This window comes from Natator depressus, chromosome 9 (assembly GCF_965152275.1).
Source record: "Natator depressus isolate rNatDep1 chromosome 9, rNatDep2.hap1, whole genome shotgun sequence".
NCBI lineage: Eukaryota > Metazoa > Chordata > Testudines > Cheloniidae > Natator > Natator depressus.
Window position 1 is genome coordinate 73,562,024 of NC_134242.1, and position 22,746 is coordinate 73,584,769.

The 22,746-nt window shown below is 39.5% G+C and overlaps 1 protein-coding gene across 3 annotated transcripts in view; it reads left to right on the forward strand.

Moving 5' to 3' along the window:
* Positions 1-22,746, forward strand: part of HDX (highly divergent homeobox) — an 84,718-nt gene that overhangs the window by 57,997 nt on the left and 3,975 nt on the right. For all 3 annotated transcript variants that reach the window (XM_074964468.1, XM_074964469.1, XM_074964470.1), the window contains 3 exons: positions 6,646-6,853; positions 12,238-12,317; positions 16,296-16,379. In XM_074964468.1, the coding sequence (XP_074820569.1) occupies positions 6,646-6,853; positions 12,238-12,317; positions 16,296-16,379 (372 nt within the window). The remainder of the gene's footprint in view (positions 1-6,645; positions 6,854-12,237; positions 12,318-16,295; positions 16,380-22,746) is intronic.

A 22,746-nucleotide genomic window follows, 5' to 3' on the forward strand; every position in this document is an offset into this window, starting at 1 on the left:
ATGATGACTAAGAGGGAGTGCAGTTGGAACAGTTTACAAATATTGAACTAGTTTGCCAAATCAAGTGATGGAAGTTCTTTTGCCTTACTGTTTTAGAGTAATTGGAGAAAAATGCAGGACAGTATAGTGTAGAGAACAGTCTTTTATTAGCAGAAAGATGGATGTGACAAGTTACTTTGACCTTCACTTTTCATGGTTCTGACAAGTAAGTGTTAATCACAGGATTATTTTTTTATCTTGAGTCCAAGCTAACTGTATGATGATCTTTCATTTTAGTTAACTTGATGTTTCATCATCTTTCTTTAGGAGCTCTACTAAGCACTAATGAAAATATTTATTATTTAGTTAAGTAGCATTTATAGTTTTTTATAAACTATGTCGGGGGCATGCATAAAATTTTCATCATATCAGTAATAAATTGAAATATACACAAGCACTTAAAGGAATGTTTCATTTGTTGTAATTCTGGAATTTTTGGATTAAAGGCTTTTTACCATTCTATGACCAAAATTTTTTTATTTCCTTTTATGTAAATTTACTTAAATCTCTTTGTGCCGCAGGAGGCACTCTAGTGTCATATTAAGTACTGACCAGTACTTGTTAAAATAGAAAACATTAGAACTGAAAAATATAGTCTTGTACATTAATTCATTTTTGAAAGGTTAATTACTGAGACCACTCTCTACATTCACATTTAATAGTGTTGGGAGTTTTTTGAGACTGGAGGTGCTAGAAGAGGGATAGGTAATACATAATACGCTGGGATTTAGGCTACTGAAAAGGTATTATCCTTTCTCAAATATTTGGGTGTTTTACACTGGACTATGGAAATGATCAGATACTGAGCATGATACTGCACTCTTCGGAGATTAGTAAATCAATATTTTTTTAGGCATTATGGGCCCAATTATTTATGTAATAGGACAGCTTGGATAGAGTTTGATGGGTCAAACCCTTTGATCCCTCAATTCTGCAAGCCACAATATGCCTCAGGATGCCTGTGAATTGAAGTCAGTGGAATACTGTATGGGTGCAGGGGTCTGTCTGTGTGGTTTTGTTTTCAGCATCAGGCCTTGTGCTCATAAGAAGAGCGTGTTCAATAATAGAAATTATCTAGTGTATTTGACCACCATCTATGGCATTTGTAATTGGGCAGCAGTACACTGACTGAAAAAGATGGGTCTGGATGGGAGAAAGCCACTTTTGCCTCACCCTTGTCCCTATATAGCCATGACAAACAGCTTAATCCCATCAGTAGTAATCACATTGATACCAAAGAAATTCCCCAGATTCTATTTTGTATTCCTGACCCGCTTTTGAATAAGCAAGAGTCACTCCACCATTGGAAACTGCAGGTCACATGATACTAGGGTGACCAGATAGCCAGTGTGAAAAATCGGGATGGGGATAATAGGAGCCTATATAAGACAAAGCCCCGAATATCAGGACTGTCCCTATAAAATCGGGACATCTGGTCACCCTACATGATACTTCAAAAGTAGGGGAAAGGTCAGCTGAGGTAAACAACAGCTGCATGCTAAAAATAGAACTGGCCATGAGCATGCATGGAATGCTGGCGGTGAGCATGTGCAGTAAAGATCTGACAGGAAGATATTATCAAAGATGTCTAAAAAGTTTTGGCAGGACAGTCAGCATGTCAGTGGGCTGATAGGAGGAGAGAATAGGAGCTGACAGGCAAGAAGGACAGAGAAGAAGAGCAAAGCTTGCCTGAGCAGTCCATTGACAGCAGCAGCAGTAGCAGCAGCAGAATATCCTGCCCGGTCCAGCAGCAGAGGGAGAAGAAGTAAAAACAACACAGCGGCAGAGGGAGGCAGAGAGAGAGAGAGTTCAGAAGAAACAGTCAGCAAGCGTGGAGTGAGTCTGTCAGACAATATTACAGAATAATATAGTATAGTGAGTATCGGTATGTATGTGTGCGCTTAGGTTAATAAAGATGTGTGTTTGCATTGTGCTGTTTGTAAAGAGAATATATATACATAAGATTTAAAGAAAATTTAAAATTGGTGTCGGCGACCTCTGAACGACTGATCACCATAAGCAGGGCGCATCACTTAGGATCATCTCAACTGTAAGGCAATATGGTTTGGGGTGTTCTTTAACTTGCTATAAGAGATTTGTGTTTTAGATTATTATTGTATTAGGGATTATTATTTGCACCAATAAAAAGGTGCCTTGTTTTGAAAAGAACACTGTCTTTGTGTCAGTCATTTATCAGAAGCCTGTGTCCTCCAGGTATTTCCTTAGCCACCCTGGAGACCCATACATCAGGAAAACAGATTGGTTAGTAGGTGAGCTATTCTGGGGGTACCCTAAATCTGTTTTCAGGGTAACAATATCTGGAATGCACTGCTCTTAATCAAACTCTGCTCTACTTTACAACGATATACAAAAGAATATATATTTTACCAATTCCTGATTGTACCAGTAGGAGTGAGATGGCTATCAGTCCCTCTTCTTCAGTAAAAAATGTATCTATGTGTGTTAGGGTTTTGAAGGTGCTGTGATATGTAAACACCAGTATAATTGATGTGACAATTACAAGTATTTTTCAGCTCAGAGCTAGTGGTCCTATGCGTATAAATCTTCTAGGCCTAACAGTACACCACTCTCCACATTTAAAAGGAGATAAGGCAGTTGACGTGGTGTTGCTATTGGGTCAATACGTGGACATCTTAATATGGAAAAAGATTTTCACCATAACCAGCAAACTTCTGAAAGCCCTTTTTAAATATCCTTCATATCAGAATAACAGATGTTATCATTTGGAGGTTTTTTAGGAACAGGAACTAGCTATGAAAGGCACAAATCATGAAAGATTGGAGGCTGGCAGGACTTGTTTTTTAAGATTGCTTAACAGACCCAGATTTGCAGTCTATGCCTTCATTTAAGTCTGGTGTCAAAACTGTATGTTTAACATTAGCTGGTGACTGCGTGTTTGTTTTTTTTTAAATATTGTTTTCATTGAGCATATTGTTTAGAGTAATACTTCTCAGCCTTAACTTTTAGCTAACAAAGATTTTTTGGGCAGTAATTCCTGTAATCAATAAATTAATAATTTATTGGTTACATTGTTTCAAAGAAGTGAGTACCAAACTTGAATCATAGCACTGAGGTATAGTTACATGAAACAAAAACAAATATTCCCTGTGTTCTTTCAGTTTGTGAAGAAGTGTGACAAAAATAAATGGTTTAATGTACGTACACAATTTTCACATTTTTGTCTTTTTTTAAAATTTTACTTTGTTTTAATTTTATTCAGTTGTGTCCTCTTCCCCCCCCCCCCCCCCGGCTTTACCTCCTTGCAGTAGGTTTTTAAGGGGGATCATTTTTTCTTAATGATTTATCCCCAGCAAGAAATGTTGTTGTTCTGGAAATGCACACATACGTGATCTATAAACATGGCCCCGTGTATAATTAGAATTCTTTAGTGCAAAGAATGAGTAAAAACTATTGCTTTTCCTTTCTCACATAAGAATGACATTTCACGCCTGTGCACCGTCAAATTCGAGCAGATTCAGTCCTTTCAGGTTCAATGGTTTAGTTTGTCCCCTGGCTCTAATGTTTCCAAAGGGATTGTGGTCACATAGAGTGACTGCAGGCTGTACATTAATTTTACATATGTTTTGACACCCCAGATGGTCTTTCATGGATTTCCAAGGTACCAGAAGAAAAGCTGGTTATTTTGTGGTATTCTCAGACACGTGAACTCTGTACCAAAACCTCATAAAATTGTCCAATACTTCTTTCATTTCTTTTTTGATTAATTACGTAGCTTTTTGTGTCTAATTAGAAGTTTGTTTCTTTTTAATCCTCCTTCTCTTGACTGATTTATACATTCATACCAAAGTTTGGTGTTTTACATTAGAAGAGCTTTCATGGTGATGACCAGGGCTCTCAGTCATCTGAATGTCTTGGGAGCACAAGGATGATGACTAGAAAAGAAAAACCTTCTTTGCACAATTTCATAATCAGAAATAATTTGAGGAATAGAGGACAGATGCAGGACAATGGAGTTTTGTAAGTAATTAAAGTTTGCATTCTTTGTAGAGTGTTGATTTGAGTTTCTCACGGAGATAGTATAATGAAGAAATTCAATTAGAATATGTTTAAATCAGTATTCCTCCTTGGGGTGAAGCCAGTTGGTTTAAGGAAAAGAGAAATGTATATATTTAGGTGCATTTCTCAATGCACTGCTTCAATATATTCATTATAGAGTGGTGTTTGCTATAGGAAAGCCTACAAATACATGGCATATATTTTCTTTTCTAATTTTAACTTTGTATGCTACAGAAGTGGATACAAAGGGCATGTTCAACATACAGTAGTGAATGCACGGTTCTATTTTGGCAGAATTTTGAAAGCAGAAATGACACATCAAAAAGAAAAATAAACAGTCTGCCTTGTCCATATGTTCCAATAACTTCTTGCTGGATTTTTTTCAGTAATTCACTGTAGAAGGGAATAAAGAGGCAGACTCACTCTTAAATAAAGGAAAGATAAATTGTGGTAATGTTGCAGGAACCCTACAATAGTTAGCACCATGCATTGCTGCCATAAGCACGAGGAAGTTAAATATATGGCAAATTATTTTATGAGAAAGTCCTTAACTTCAAATAATTTGCCCGTTTATGGAACTATTGTACATTTTTTATTACGAAAATGTAGATTAGGGGAAGGGTCATATTATCCAAGAGCAAGGGATCATCAGAAACAATGTGACGAGTAACCAGTTTGAACTTTTTTAAAATAATTTTGTTTCAAAAGTACTTGATTTTGAAAAAAGCTACATACAGCATGGCAAAGTCTTGTAGGTAAAGCTGGTATCCCTGTCTGTTGTTAAAGTTGCCAGACACTTTGCATTATAAGACCCTGTTTTTAGTTTCTTATATCTTTGTAAAACGTTAACACTTTGGGCTCAAATTTTCCATGCTGAGTGTCTTCAGGCTTTTTTTAATTTCAGCCAAAACAGTTGAGCTGTTTCTGAGAACGAGGCAAGGAAAAATAAATTATTTTGCCAATGTTAAAAAATTCTGGCAACTATTTTTTTAAGCTTTCGTACCCCCATGCTTCGGAGCCAGGACTAGAAATTTATCAGGGGATGTGCCTTTTCCATCTCTGTGAAAATCTGCCCAATTTTGGCCAAATTATAAACCTTTGAAGAAAATCCCAATTTGCACATGCTCATTAGAGATGACTTGAATGTAGCTGCTAAAAATATCTGAAGATTCTATCTTCACTGAGCATGTTACAGTGCCTCTCAGCTCCTAGTGCTGACCAGACTCTGCATGTGCCATCCACACAAAAAACTGAGCCTGTTCCATTCCCTCACAGCTCATACATCTGACCAGACTCTGCCAGTGCCATCCCAAAGTCAGGGTGGGGCTGGGAATGGGAACTGATCCCAGAGACTTTTGTCTCCTGTGCTTTCAGTGACTCCCCTGATGACACCCAGGTAGCAAGGAGGAAGAAGTTGCCTGATTTGAATACAGAGGAAACAAAAAACCAGACTTTGGAGGGAAAGAAGAGGAGTGGATTGGAACAAGAAGTTTGTTGAGACTGGGACTGGAGGGGCAAGAAACATGGACTGGCTGGGTGTAGAGACCAAGAGTGGGAGCTCAAGGAGAAGCTGGGACTGGTTGGGCAAGGAGACTGGGACAAGGAACCAGTTTAGGGAGGAACGGAGGTGAGGGGAGATTAGGTGGGAAGAAAGCCTGAGACTGGCTGGGCAAAGAGACTGGGACATGGAGATAGGGAGGGGTTGTAAAGGGATGACCAACACTGGATGCAGAGCCTGGGTCTGAGACTGAGAGCCAATGTGGGTGGGGAGGGAAGAGACAGATCAGACAAGAAGCCACAGGCAACCTTAATTATGGCATTTAAAATTTTTGAATGCTTGACTTTTGCAATCTTAATAGTGTTCTTTTAATGTTTTTTGTTCATAATTTAGGAAAAAGAATAAGCATGTTTATTACCAGCTATATGGTCATACTTGTATACTTTTAAGTGTAAATCTTTATCTGTTGAGAGGTGTGGTGACTTGGATTATGTGAAAGGAATGTGAATGGAATGTAAGGTTGTGTTGTCTGATTCTAAATCACCTTAAGGTTACTTGACCCTGAGGCTACCCCAGGTTCCTGCATAGTTTGGAGTGGCCTGAAGATTGCTCTTAAAACCTTGTAAGATCATCTAGTCCAGTCCCCTGCACTCAAGGCAGGACTAAGTATTATCTAGACCATCCCTGAGAGGTGTTTATCTAAATTGCTCTTAAAAATCACCAATGATGGAGATTCCACAGCATCCCTGGGCACTGTGACTGATAACTCCTAAAGGCTATTCTTACTACAGTGGAAAGCCAAAGCATAGTGGTGCTCTGGCTCTGCCCAGTTTTCTCTGGCTATGTCCTCTTTGTGGAGGGGAATGAGAGAGAGCTATACCACTGGAGGATTTACAATATGCTGTGGGTTTTGGGCTGCTTTGTTCCACTGGCATGTGGTAGAGCAGTGGAAATTGGGCCAAGGATCTTGCCCTCTCCCTGTCACACAGAAATGTTCATTACTCTTAGTTTTAGGACTGAGACTTTTGTTACTATTTCTGATATCATCCATTTGTATTTCTCTCTATAAGACTTGGATTGGGAATCGAAGACGAAAATATCGTTTAATGGGGATTGAAGTCCCACCCCCTAGAGGAGGCCCTGCTGATTTCTGTGACCATTCTGAATCTGGTGCTAAATCAGCACTTACTCCAGGAGAGGAAACTGCTACTGAAGTGGGAGATGATAATGATAGGAATGATGAAGTGTCAATCTGCTTATCTGAAGGAAGTTCACAAGGTATTTGAAACTGCAGTTGCTACTGTTTTGTTAATTATATTTTGCAATTTGTGTGCTTTTCATCTCTCTCTAGTGTGCACATTCAGAAGTGCTTGAAACAGTTGCTTTTCTTATCTATGAAATGAACAGCCTTCTGAAATGCAAACCAGTATTTTTAAAATTACAGTCATTTGGCATTGTCCTTGCCAAGGTGGCAGAGGCAAGTTTTTGAGCTATTATGTAGATTTATGCAAACTGTAGCACCCATTCAGCACTCTGAGCACTCTAACAATTTTTTTTCTAAAACACTAAAATAAGTAGACCTGTCAGTTCCTCTTGATCAGTGGTTCTCAACTTATTTCCCATTGTGGGCCACATATGCAGCTCTCTGTGCATTATGTGGGCCACATCCACACTAATATATATACACACACACACACACTACCTGTAGATCTAAAAAAATAAAATAAAATAAGGTTTAGTATTTGTTATATGACAGCAGTATGATTCAAACTAATATAGTACCTTTCATTTCAACACTGGCAAATGTTTACCAAGAGCATTTTAAATTAGCAAAATAAGTCAAAACATTAACTGTTAAAATGAATTAATTTACTGTAAGGGTGGCATGGTATGGTGTATTGCCACCCTCACTTCCTCGCTGCTGCTGGCAGCACAGCTGCGGAGCCTGCCTGCAAAGATGGCACCCCCCAAGCCAGGGATTTCCTCCTCGCCCTCCATGTGCCCAGCCACCCTATCTAGGGACTGCCCCCCAATCCCTCCCCACATTTTACCCCCAGCCAGGGAATGCCCCCCATCACTCAACCCACCTGGGACTGTACCCCCAGCATCCAGACCCCCTACCCCAACACTTGGGTGGCACACGTGCCTGCCCTGCAGAGACAGGGTGCCCTGTCCAGTGCTGACCCCCCCCCCAACACTGCCCTTCTCCAAGGGACTGTCCCCTCCTTCATCTAGTCTCCCATCCAGCACCCTCAAGGACTGCCCCCCAGCACTGAACCTTCCCATCCAGGGACTGTGCCCTAATATCTAGCCCCCCATCCAGGGACTGCTCCCAGCCAGCAGTCCCCAATCTAGAGTCTGTCCCCCATGCACCGGCTGCACCCCCCCTCCCTGCAACTGTACCCCCCTGCATCCTCCTCCCTGCGCAGGCTGGTCTCCTACCTCGACAGTAGCTCAGCTGCCCAGCGGCCCTACCCACCTGCTACTGTGGTCCTAGTGATGGGGAGCCTGCTCTAGCTGGGGTCAATGGACCTGCGATCTTGCAGAGTCTGGGGAGTGCTGAGCACCCAGGCCTCCTGCCGATGCGGCTGGGCCCAATCCTACAGAAGGGGGCTGACGCTTGGACTAATCCTGCACTGCCCCATTTTGGAACTCCGCTCCTGCTGGCTCTGTGCCTGGGGTGGGTGCAGCCCCTGCTCTGCCCTAGTTATGGCCCTGCGAATGTCACATGGGCCACAGCTGTGTGCTGATTGGGCCGCAAGCAGGTTGAGAATCACTGCTCTAGATCAACTCAAATACATAATCATGTTGTGTTGTAACTCTAGTTAAACAACCAGAACAGTCTAGTCCAAACAAACCTACAATAGTATTAAAGCCTCTTTAAATAGCCTGGTAACAATGCAGAGAATTAGGCAGCAGAGTCAGTAGCACTGGGCTGTTTGGAGGGCACCTAAAGTGTGTGTGTGTGTGTGAGAGAGAGAATGAATTTGTTTTCCCACCCCCACAATTTCATGAGTTTGAGTGTTAAATGGGAATTAGATGATCAACTCATTTGCTCTGTCGCACAGAATAGAATGACCAAAGCCAGTCTTCTGTGTCCCTTTTTTTAAATTAAAACTCTAGGCCCTAAAGGAGATGAACTGCCACCTTTGCACGTTTCACTGGCTTCAAAAGTTGAACTAATTGCTCCCAGCGCTTCTGATTAGAAGTGATCAATAAGCCCTGGGCTCGCTAAACTAAAAGGAAGTCTGTTTTAGTGCACACTGTTGGAGCTTTGTATGCCACATATGATCTTGTCAATTTGTTTGAATGTTATAGAGGAAAGAGTTAGGGACATTGAGAACTGTTGGGAACAAACTCGTGATGTCTTTGTCAAATTCAACTATAAATAGAATAAGATGATACAGAATTGGGTAGAACTGATTGAAATCCAAGGAAGATGCCAAAGTATAAGAATCCTTGACTTGCCTGAAAGAGAAGGAAGTGGTCCAGTAGGATATTTATTTTAAAGAAAGAAAAGTGAATGTTATGCCATTTAAAGTGAAGGATGACTCAATATTCATTGAGCTAGGCCTTTTGAAGCTGAACACAGAACTGTAAGGGATCCAGGCAAGGAGAATATGACTATAATAAAGCTTATGGAGCTATGGACAAACACAGGATTTCCTTAGTAACAAAAATGAAAGAGATTTTTATTTTCAACATAAAGATTATTTTCCTACCAGCCACAACCCAGAAAGTAGTTCAAAATAGGTTAGGAGGCAGTAAAGAGAACCTTTATGGAAAATTAAAATGGGTTAATTAAGAATAAGTAAACTACTTTATTAGACCCTGCCCAAGTCTGTGGAAAAGCTGTTGGACTAAATTGTAACTAAACCCCCTTTGATATAGTAGTGGACTTTGACTCTGATAATTCTTAAAACTTGAATCTATTTGTATGCCAAAATGATGATTTCAGTTTTATTGTTGGGTCGCAGACATTATGTCTTCTATTGGCACTGACTGGAGACTTAAAGTTAAGTGACAGTCTGCTAACCCCATAATAAAGACTTTATGAGAGGAGAGAGAGAGAGGCTAATTATATCAATGAGGGCTTGAAAAAAGAGCTGACACTCCTGGAGAAGATAAGTAGTCCAGAATTACACGCAACAGCTGTTTTATCAGAGCTGTGTAATCACCCTTTTAACTTTTTCGGAAAATACAACTCTAGGTTCCAAAAGGACTTTCAGAGAGTTGAAAAGAAGTACTCCTGGGGGAATTCTGCACCAAAAAAGTAAAAATTCTGCACACAATATTTTAATAATCTGCAAAATTCTGCATATTTAACACAATATAATCACAGCAGTTTCAATAATTTTTGGTCATTTTATTTCAAAATACCTGTCAGCAAGTATGTCTATAACAATACAGGCGACAAAAACAATTCAGGAAATGTTTTTTGACAAATAGATTCCTTATTAGGCATATTAATACATAACTCTGAGTAATAATTCATTTAAACTACAATGCAGAACCGTATTTCCTGCACCCCTCAGAAGCAGTGCAAAAGCTTGGGGGAGTCAGGGGTAACAGAGGAGCTGAGGGAGAGGGAAGTGTAATTGCTGGGAAGGAGCCTGGGTGTGAACTTGGGGTTGTTGAGTATGGGTGGGAAAAGTATGGAATAGATTTTTGAGGGGGGCAGGGAGGGTTTGTTAGGGAGCTTCTCCCATGCAGACCCTGGCTGACCCCAGCCTCTCCCATTCAGTCAGGCACATCTGCCCCATCTCCGTGTCCCTTCACCCCCATGTGTCTTTGCACCCCCTGTCCAAATGTGTCCCTCCACCCCCACTCAGACACCCACTCCCCCCATCCCCATGTGGCACTGTACCCCCTCCTCCATCCCCATGTGGCCCTGCACCTTCCTCACCCCTGTGGCCCTGTGCTGTGAAGAAGGCACTACAGGCTCTTTCTCTTCCCTAGCTGGCCTTAAGTGGTGGCTCTGTTCCAATGCCACAGCACTCTCTGGTGGGAGAAAGACGAAACTGCAGCAACTTTCCAGCCGAAGTTATTTTCTGCTGAGGCTGCTCTGGTCTAGCGCCATAACACCCTCTAGTGAGCAAAAGGTAGAACTTCAATAAATTTCCAACAGAAGCTATTTTCTGTCACACAAAAAAATATGCATGGCACATGAATTATGCGCACGTGCAGTGGTGCAAAATTCCCCCAGGAGTAAAAGAACTAACTAGGTAAGTGAAATAAGTGGAATGAGGCTGGTGAAGGCTGCTAGTCTTTAAAAGTAGCTGATGAAAAAACAAAAATCAAAACCATAACTTGATGCAAAATTAAGGTTATATACTTTATCAAAATCAGAAAATGGAAAACATTAGGGTTCACTTGTAACATTAACTGGCCCTTTTGTCCATACTGTGTTAGTTATATCCACATTAGGTGTAAATTGGTGCAGCTCTGAGGTCAGTGAGCTGTGCCAATTTACACTAGTTGAAGAACTGATTCTTCATATTGAAAATTTGGATTCACTGGTCAAACTAAACAAATGGTGACTGTTGAGATTACAGGGCAAGTTACGCTTTAGATCCTTTTTCAGTCCCCCTCATGTGCGCCCCTCTGGTGACAGCTTTTGCTTCCTTCACCCTTGTCTGGGTGGAACCAGTTGGTCTACTACTCTTAGACTAGATCTCTGGGCTGCAGTCCAACTGTTTACCACCAGTGATAAATTGACAGGCTTAACTGTTTTCAGCACCTGCAAGAACTTTCTCCAGAAGCCTGTGACAAACAGGCGATTGAAGTGACACAAAACAGCTTCATCAAAACAAAATATTAATGCTACATTGCAGCCAGAGAAGTGAGTTAAAACAACAAAAGTCTACGAGCAAATTAAATATCCATCGGGTAAAACTGAGATACATATCCTATTTGTATAAAATAGTAAAGATGTCTCCCTTGTTTTCCACAATGACCCTGGGCAGTGCAGTAGGATTTTGTAGCTCTTATGATTCAGGGCCCCAGAGGAGCTATGCAGCTTCCTGAACTGAAGCGGCTGCCTTGCACAGATCCATAGTTACTGTGAATATATGTCTGCAATTAGAGCAGTATGAATTAACTGGGAGTATAGGGATTGCCATACAGGTACAAACCAATGAGCATCCAATCAGCTGTTCTGTTTATACCGAAATAATTCTGTATTGTAGACCAGGGTTTAGTGGTTCCAGTACACCAACATGGGGGTGTATGCATGCATGTGAGTAAGATACACAGACAGGCAAACCCACACATATATGTACCCCATATCTTTTAGGCTGGAATTTTCAAAGGCTTAGGGAGTTTGACACCCAACTCCTGTTGAAATTCAGTGAGTGTTGGGTGCCAGACTCCCTTAAGCTCCTTTGAAAACCCAAGCCTGTAGCTATAAGCAGTGAGAAATTGGTGTATATTGTAGGAGAGTAACTGACAGGAATAATGTCTGTCTTCTCAGGCAGTGATTGGTATAAATGTGATTTTGAAATGTTTGTGTCAAACATTAATTATATGCAATTTTTTAAATTACAAATAAACTTTGGCTTAAAAGTCATAGAAGACATATCTTAAAGGAATTCCATAAAAAGGGCATAGGGTACTAAAGCTAACACTCCAAGGAAGATAAAATAGCTCATTTATTTTTGCAGAAGAAACCAGTGAAGTTATTCAAAATGAAGAAATTGGTCACAAAGAAGAGGACCAAAATACATTATCTGCAGATAATGTGGTATGTACACTTTTTTTCCATATCCTACCAATTCGATCTTCTTAATTATTACTGTATAAACTGTCTTCCAAAGGCAGTACATCTAAGTTAGTGAAGATTTTTCATGTCCTGTTAAAAAGAACCCTGTTTTATAACTTTAATACTAAAAATTAGCAAATAGAAAAAAGAAAAGGAGTACTTGTGGCACCTTAGAGACTAACCAGTTTATTTGAGCATGAGCTTTCGTGAGCTACAGCTCACTTCATCGGATGCATAAATTAGCAGTTATTGATAGAATTGTGCATATTCAATCAAAAAATTTAAAAATATTTTCCATATAATATAATGAGTAGAAATCTTGTGTTTTAGGAGGCTACTTAGTGTAACTGCATTACTACATTCTAGTCTCTCTCATCTCCAAAGTCCTGAGTAATTCTTCCACTCCACTCAGCTCTGGAACACTCTCCCTTCAGTAGAGTTATGCTCTGTGTACAGGGACATGTGGAAGTACTGAAAGAGTGTTTTGTCCTGCTTAGTTTTGGTGTACTAGCTAGGCCTGAAACAATTAAATTCAGGTTGATTGGTTAGGCCCTGATCCAGGAAGGAACTTCTGTGTGGTTGTAGAGGTGCCATATGGAGCGCCTCCGAGTACTGATACCTTATTTGGTTATAGCTAGTCTGAGATATTCTGTGAACCTGAGAGACCAGATGCCCCAGAGACCTCAGTACATGTCTCACTATAATGTGTTTAATAATTTTGTGTCTTGGAAAGCCCAGTGTACTGCATGACAATATAAGGGCAAATTCACCATTGAGTAATTAGGTACAACTCCATTGACTACACTGAGGTAGCCTTACTTCTGCTGTTGATGAATTTGGTTCATATACTTTTACTATCAATTTATTTTTAATTCTGTCAAGTAATAAGATTTTTATCTGGGTGTTTTTACCTAATTCTGTGAAAAACTGGGAGGTTTACACTTTTCAAACATATATCTAATTAAGAATGTAAAAGGCCAGTGTGTTAAACATAAATTCTGTGTTAATCATAAATTCTTTCAATCACAATACAGTATTACTACCATATTTCATGTTAAAAATGTTTATTTTGACAGTATTTAGCACTTATGTGATATTTTCCAATGTGTTATATTTTTGAGAAAAAACTCAGTGAGGTGAGAAGAATGATTCTGAAAGTGTGTTATGACAGAACAAAGCGTGTCACGTTTATGGGTTTTTACAATGCCCATGAGGTTGTTTTTATTTTTATTCATATTTAAATTAGATTTTGAGCAGATGGAATGAATATAAATCAGTTTGTGTTAGGAGGCTGGCATTCTTGCCAATAAATCAAAGAGATAAACTGCAAACAGCTGAAATTACTGAATCTATATTTCTCGGCTTTTGGATGTGGTGGGATCAATGAGGAAGATAATGGTGTTAGGGCAGGCTTTTATTCTACTATTTCAATCAGTATTTAATCTCTGTGGGCTAAGGTATAATAAATTTAACCAATTTTATTGCTGTTTAATAGAACAGTGCTTGAATTAAATCATTTTCAAGGTTATAAAAATGAACACTGAGATAAAAAGGTGAAGGACATAAATCCACACCGTGTAGAGGTCAACCACAGGAGTTTATTACGTACAGCACTGATGGAGTGTCACCTTATTAGGCTCAGAGACACTGTCAATCAATTGATTACAATGGAATATATGGATTTTCCATGGGCGGGGGAAGTGACGGGGTAGGCAGTTCCACAACCCCGGATGGGTCTAGCAGCAAGACATGGTAGCACAGTAGCCAATGGTCAAAGGTTACATCATGTCTCCGCCCATGGTCTCAAGTTAACAAATTAACATTTAATTAGTACTTTAATAAATGTATTACTATAAAATATATATGTTGAATTCTGATTTGGGGTCCATAGGAATGAAGTAGCTCCTTTGATTGTCCAACAGATGCATATCTAGGGGTAAAAGCAAAGAAACAGTGAAAGTATATGGCAATAAAGATTGTCTTTCAAATTGTTCATTTGTGTTTTAAGGCAGGCATTGGTCCCTGGGAAAGGAAGGTGGGAGGAGACCATATCTTATACTGACATGCTTGAACCTTTCATAAACTCACGGTTGGATGTGTGGGAAGAAAATTTCCCTACAGAAGAAACTAACTTCTTTGTTCTATTTGCAACTTTGAATAAGACAATTATTGCCCCCAACATCTGGCGTTTTGCTGACCAGGCATATCTTAGCAAAAGCAAAGCTATTTTTGGTTATTCTGCTTTCTCTTAGCTATTGCTAGGCCTCTGACCTTTTGACCAAACTCTGGACTTTGGGCCTGTACACAAATCCATATACTAGGTTATTACATCAGCAATGGATTTTAACCCTTCCAAAGGGCAGTAAGTTATAGAATTTAGGAAAAATATGTTAATTTTTATGGTAAAATTTAAATACCTTAGAATTAGTGATGTGTGAGATCTCCATAGTTAAGTCACAATTGAGTTTCTATCATAAACTGGATTTTAGCCTTCCTGCTCCTCCCCCAATCTGAATTCCACAAACAAAGGAATATTCGCTTCAGGATTGATGGTTGGATCTCAGATAGTTATCAGGATCCATTTGGGGGGGGGGAAACTAAATCAGCCCTGATGAACCAATAGAGGCTCTTCAGAAGGCTGAAGATCCTATGTATGTTCATCGGCTGGCAAGCAATACAAGTTTAACTTGTTAGAACTGATCCTATCTCCTGAGATTTGTTGTGGGAGAAGTTGGTTGGTCCTGAAGAACATACTAGTACCTGCAGTAGATGTTAGGGGGCACCAGCAAGCTCCCAATGCTTATGGGAGGTAAAGCATTGGAAGTGACTGCCATGATCAGGACTGGAGTTCTTCTAATGCAGACTTCTGCAGGAAGTAAAGGGGGAATCCCCCTATTTGCTATCCCCCCAAAATCTCCTTACTGTCCTCATTTCACCTTTATACCTTCACTGGAAACATCATATGGTGTTCAGGAAGGGATCCCTTCACCTACACACAAGTTGGACGCTACCCATAAATCACTTATATGTACTCTCAGCCTGTCTTTACCTGAAGAGAGTGTTACTGTCTTAGAATGTTTACAAAAAGGGGAGGATGTTCTTCCTCTTCAATGATGACCCTTCTCTTAGTTTCCATACGTCTAGACTCAGAGTTTTAACAGGTGGAGACAAATGTATTTTTCTTTCATAATATATAATTGAACTCCCTAATTTCCTACCACTAATTTCTCTGTTTCCATTGGGTGCTGGAAAAGGGAGAAGAGGCACAGGAAACTTGAGTCCCATCCCTGTCAGATCATTTTATTCAAAAAAGATTGGGTCAATTCCTGGAGCTATCACAATATTGTTGCCAAAGTCCTAAAACAGTCTAGACGAGGAACCATTTTTTAAAAAAGAGAGATTTTACTATAGAAGGGCAAGAATTAAACCAGTCGAAACTTGCCAGTAGGAAATTCCTTGGTTTGCAGTCATTCATCATAGTAATCTGTCTTGCTTTCTGATTCTAGAGGAATAAACATTCTACATGGCTGGTATGATAATCTCTCACAAAGAGTCTGTAGAAGAAATACATTTTCCCCCAAGGCCACCTGTGCATGCTGTAAGGAGAATGCAGTATGCAATTTAATCAACAAAAATATGGCAGCAGCTAGCTCCTCCACTGTAAACAAAGTGAGTCACCATGGCAACATTGTCCTACCTTTGAGTGTACACTGCCTCAGGTAGCTTCCTCCCTGGAGCTCTGTATGTGAACAGAGTGCATGATTGCCATCTAATGGGTACTCAGAAATTCAAAATAATTTGTAAATAGGCAAAAGAAATCTACTTAGGACTCTTCCATTATAATTTGAGAGGTGCAATTATCGTTTCTTAGGTCTAATAGTAATGTAGAGACTTCTATTAGTAAGCTAGAAATTCAAGAGTTTAGTTTTCTGAATGAAATACCTTTCACTTCTATTTCAGAAAATAGAAATTATAGATGATGAAGAAAGTGATATGATTAGTAATTCTGAAGTGGATCAGATGAGCTCTCTTTTGGATTATAAGGTAAGTGATTGAGATCTTGCAATGCTGAGAGAGACATTCCCTTTACACAGAAAGCTCAAACAGGTTTTTTGCAGGGAGGAATGTGGAAGGGTGGAATTCACCCCAACCACAGGAAGACCTCTGTTCCAGCATTCAAACTGTGATAGTAGCTCCGTCATCTATTTGTGGGTTCTTAGCCATTGGATCTTTGTTTCTGCAAAATGAAAGGAACACAGAAAGAAGCAGCAGCATCAGTCCTTCATAGCAGCTAAATTACTATGATTCTAGCAGCTTACAGCTTCCACTGGGTATCTCACACCAAGGCAATTTATTTAGCGTTTAAAACATACCATCTTTTTCCTTTAATTTTTTGAGTGAAATCTGCATTTTGTTGACCTGAATTGGATGGGTTAGTTGTTATGGCTCGCCACTGATCGCATCTGACCAGAAGATTTATAGGTTCTTATCCAATTCATACTACAGAGCTCAAGAACTCAGAGAGTTCTATATTGGGAGAGGATTCTCGGGGTGCTTGGCAAGAACACGCACTGAGGACAATACCAAATTGATAAAATCTTTATTGAAATTAACATAAAAATAAGAAATGCAATGAAACTTATAACTGCAAAACAGTAAAAGAATTCCAAAACTCCTGGTGGTACCATTTCTATTATAAGTACCTTAACATACTCATACCCTTCTTTGAGGACCTGGTAATAGGAGGTGAAGGACCAGCCTCACTCCTGGCATGCCCAATCACGTGATGGTGCTGGCTTTCCCAATGGTTAGGAATGTTGAGTAGTTATACTATACTGCACAAGCTGAGCTGATAGCGTGATAGTAGATAGATAGAGCTTAGAACTTATAAGAGCTGAACTTAACAGAACCGAACTCAACTACTAAGAACTCAGGCCCAACCTATTATACCCAAATCTTATTTCCGTACCCTAAGAAATTTATGGGTACCCTTCTCCTATAGGTTCGTGGATTATGACACTTACTTTCTAAATATATTAATAAGGATTATCTCATTTCTAAACTGGCAGCCTAGGCTCTCTTGACGACCTCCCAAGTTGTGGTGTACACTGCGGTTACCAACTGGTTGTAGAAGCCAGATAAACCTGTGATGTGATGTGGATAGTTCCTCCCTTTGGTTTCCCAAAGTTAAGGGACCATTTTTATCTGTGCCAAAGGTTGCCAGCGTTTATGCTGACATATTTATAACTGATCATACTTTTTGCTATATAGCAGATCTTACTGGATCTTACAGGCCAGTAGGCTTCTTGCATTTCAGCAAAACTTATTATTAGGAAACAAATGCCTCGACACATTTTCCAAGGAATTAATACTGATAAAATATAAGAATAAAATGGATTAATTTCAGAAAAAGAAACATATTAATTGATACTGCTGGCCGGATTAGTAGGATATAATAGCTAGCAAAATAAACCTATGAGCTACGGTTTTCATCAAATATAAACATTCTTTGTGCCAGGAGTCTGTTCTTTTGGGTTTTATTAAATATATAGCCTAATACTGCCAGCATTGGGAGGCAACATAACAGCTAGAGTCCTCTAATAAAGCAGGGAGTCCGAGAAAGCAATGGCTTTAATAATGTAGACCACAGTATAACAACATTGCTGCCCATTCTAGTTATAATATGACTATATAGAGTTGTCTTTGAAACAGTAACATGAAAAAAATGCTGGATACCCTGACATTCAGGATCTTCTGCCAAAATTGTAATGGTTACATGTTTGTTATAGCTCAGGTAAGAGTTGCCATGGCTTCATTTTATACCTTGTGTTTTCTGTGTGAAACTGACAAATTTGTAACTTCCTTGTTTGTGAAATATACAGCTTTTATTAGAATGGAACCTGTTTCTAAAAGAATAAAATATTTAAAAAAGTAAAATAGACTATACCCTTAGGGGCACAAAAATGAATCCTCTGGGCAGTGTGTTCAGGGTAAGGGCAATGCAGGATGAATATGGATGGCGAATGACCTTTTCTTAATGTCACTTGTCACTGAATTGAATGGCTTGTTGTGACAGCATGCCCTACAGAATCTTGTTTGTTTTTTTTATTAGGTTTTGACATAAACTATTAGTCTTCATGGTCACATGTTCTCTGCATAAATATGAATGCTAGCTTTTACTGGACCAAAGCCCTGAGTAAATTGCTGACTTGGAAGCTTTCATCAGCAACAAATCCCATGAAGCTGATTTTTCTACCAAAAGGGAATATTTTCTTTAAGCTACTATATTAAATGTATTGTTAGGACCAACTCTTCAGCAAGCCTGTAAAAGTCAGCTCACAATGTTTGTCAATTACATTAGGGCTTGCATAATGGCAAGTGCATGTTTAACTGTCCATTTTGTTCATGGAAAATGTGTTTGTATACAAAAATAGCTACACGAACCAAGATTGGGTCTGCTGAAAATTCATCCCGGATTGTTAGGCATAGATGGGAAATTGATTATCACTTAATCTTAACTGAAAGACAGGTTTTATTAATGTGAAATGATAGCCAGTCTGTAACAAATCTGTATGCAAAACTTTCATGTCCAGAACATAGTATTAAGTCTCACAGGTTTTTAAAATAATACAATAAAATAAATGAATGCCTGTTCTGCAGAACTTTTTTGCACACTCTTTTGGCAAAGTTTTCAGATGCCTTTTAACTAGATTTGTAAATTTGCACATGCAATAATTTCTTACTACCAAAACCTGAAAGTTTCTGTAGGAATTGGTTTATATGCATCATTGCAGGCCCAAATGATCATGTGAACAGATGTGTGGACCTAATTTTAAATGATTTTGAAATTTGGCTTTTTATATTGATTATGTAAAGGAAAAATAAAATCGTGCTAACACAGTTTCCTTAATTTCTTGCTGTCAGAATAGTTGTACTTTATCACTTGTTCATCGTAAATTATGCATAGGAGGATTGTACAAAACGGCTACAAATTCTGGTATCTGCAGCATACTACAATTCCACATCTTAAATCCGCAAACATGCACATTTATACATTCACAGAAGATGATTTTTGAAATTAATTTACAGTTTGAGCCAAACAACTAGGATATGCCTTCAAAAATTATTAGATCAAAAAGAGCCACTTCGAGTTCTGATTTGCATTTTATCCATCCAATAAGAAAAACATAATCATGCCTGGTTGTTGAAATATATAGTGTATGCAAAAAGAAAAGGAGTACTTGTGGCACCTTAGAGACTAACCAATTTATTTGAGCATAAGCTTTCGTGAGCTACAGCTCACTTCATCGGATGCATACCGTGGAAAATACAGAAGATGTTTTTATACACACAGACCATGAAAAAATGGGTGTTTATCACTACAAAAGGTTTTCTCTCCCCCCACCCCACTCTCCTGCTGGTAATAGCTTATCTAAAGTGATCACTCTCCTTACAATGTGTATGATAATCAAGGTGGGCCATTTCCAGCACAAATCCAGGTTTTCTCCCCCCCCCCCCCCCAACCCACTCTCCTATTGGTAATAGCTTATCTAAAGTGATCACTCTCCTTACAATGTTTATGATAATCAAGCTGGGCCATTTCCAGCACAAATCCAGGTTTTCTTCCCCCCCCCCCCCCACAAACCCACTCTCCTGTTGGTAATAGCTTATCTAAAGTGATCACTCTCCTTACAATGTGTATGATAATCAAGCTGGGCCATTTCCAGCACAAATCCAGGGTTTAACAAGAACGTCTGAGGAACAGTGCCGGGGGGGGAATAAACAAGGGGAAATAGGTTACTTTTTATAATGAATCAACCATTCCCAGTCTCTATTCAAGCCTAAGTTAATTGTATCCAATTTGCAAATTAATTCCAATTCAGCAGTCTCTCGTTGGAGTCTGTTTTCGAAGTTTTTTTGTTGAAGGATAGTCACTTTGAGATCAGAAATCGAGTGACCAGAGAGATTGAGTGTTCTCCGACTGGTTTATGAATGTTATAATTCTTGACATCTGATTTGTGTCCATTTATTCTTTTACGTAGAGGCTGTCCAGTTTGCCCAATGTACATGGCAGAGGGGCATTTCTGGCACATGATGGCATATATCACATTGGTAGATGTGCAGGTGAATGAGCCTCTGATAGTGTGGCTGATGTTATTAGGCCCTACGATGGTGTCCCCTGAATAGATATGTGGGCACAGTTGGCAACGGGCTTTGTTGCAAGGATAGGTTCCTGGGTTAGTGGTTCTGTTGTGTGGTATGTGGTTGCTGGTGAGTATTCGCTTCAGGTTGGGGGGCTGTCTGTAGGCAAGGACTGGCCTGTCTCCCAAGATTTGTGAGAGTTTACCTACACTCCTTCAATTTAGGAAGGCTTACATTTTTTTAGAGAAGAATGTGTAATGAATCCTTAACTGAAATGATGATTTGCTATGTTTATTTTAGTGGCATGTTAACTCCAATGTTTGTTGAAAGAATTACTTTGTAACATCACTATTTATGGCACCAGCATTCAAGCTTCCTGGTGCTAATTATTAATTCTTTATTTCTAAGTGCTCTATGTTGTGAAGTTTTATATGTATTTCTCCCGGAAGCTTAATGAACAGCGTAACAGTGAAAGCACGTTATGTGTATGCATGGATTATTATTAACTTTGCATTCAGAAATTCTTAGCTAGGGAATGAATAAATGTAGGAAGAAAAAAACATGGTTGCAAAATAATTTGATGTTCTCAGTTCAGTTTCTAGCAGACGTGAATCTATATGCCAAAAACTGCTACCAAAAGCTGACAATCTCTTGGGAGTCACAGCAAAAAGAAAACGCTAAATTAGCATGGATACCAAATTACCCTCTCATCCCTAAAACTGAGTCTTCCAGAACAGAATTGAGGCACATGTGGTGAGGAAGGCTGAAGACTACATACGGGAGAAATCTTGCACTGGCTGTGATGTAGTTTCTGCATATTGATATCTGTTGTTATCTTGTGGAAAACTGGTGTTCAGCGCCATCATTTGGACACCTTTTGCAGAGACACCATTTTCTTAATCTTGAAAATCTAAACAGAACACAGGTAGTTAATTACATATAATCTTCACATAACCTGATCTTTGCAAAGGGATTAAATACCTAGGGAAAATTACATTTTTATATGCAAGAAATTAACTTAGAATATAACAGTGCAGTAAGTCTAGTAAGGCGTATGTGGGAATTAACTGAAGTACTTACTGAACCTGAAGTTAAATCTGAACTTTTGATTTAAGAGATTTGTCATCTAGATATTAAACTTGTGCTTTGTAAATCCAATAATATGTGTTGTTCATTGTTTATAGAATGGCTGAGAAATGCCTGGCTGAAGCCCTCTTGTTTATCTACTGTGTTGGCACTGTCAATGCTTCCCCACACTCCCTTACCAGAATGCCACAAATCTGACATGAAGGGACCATCTTGAGAGAGAGAGACACTAGTACACTGCTGTTTTGCTTGGCCTGTCAGATGAGGATGTTAGTTGTGGTGATTTTTCTTTTCTATTTGGGTATTTATAGTGTGCATGTCACTGTAGTATCTGAGGTGCTATGGATAGTGGAAACTGGGAATTTGAAACCACCAGCTCATTTCACATAGGCTATTTTAAGCAATCAGATGCTGACTTTCCAGCCACTACTTTCCTAGGCTGGATTTCAGTTATCCAGGGAATAGCTATTGGAGGCATGGAAAGGGGAGTTAAATGTGTAAAGATTCATTCCTTTATCGGCATTGGTGGCAATAAATTGGCTGTGGAGTGGGTTTGGCAGGTCCCCTCCAATGATGGGCTAGGTTACTGGTTAGGGATGACTACTCTTTGGCTTTTGAATTAGGTGGGTTGGTGTCTCCTAATTAGTGCAGGAGCAGATAAAGAAGAGGGTTTTCTTGGGTAGGAGTCAGGGTTGGTAGGGGAAAACAGTTTATAGACTCCCCTCTAATACTGTCTCTGTAAACAATGAGAGACAAGGTGGATGAAGTAATATCTGTGATTGGACTAATAAAAGGTATTACCTCACCCACACTGTCTCTCTAATATCCTGTGATCACATCTAAGATGATACTATCTGAAACTATGGGCAGGCAAACAGTGGTGGAAAAGAGGCAGGCTTCAAGACCTCCACGCTGTGTAGCACTAGCTTGATCCCAGCTCTTCTCCTTGTACTCTATTGGAGCAGCTGGTGGATTGGTGCCAGGAGCAGCAATAGTGCATCCAACTTGTGGCTCAATAGCTGTCCGAATGAGCAGTGTCTGGCTCAGTCCCAACCTCAGAAAGTTAAGCAGACAAGCGTTAGTATTTTGGGTGAGCCTTTGAAAAAATTATCTTCCCATTCTCCAAACAAAACAGTTTACTGTGAATGCATCACTATTTACATGGCTGGTCTTTGGATTTTGA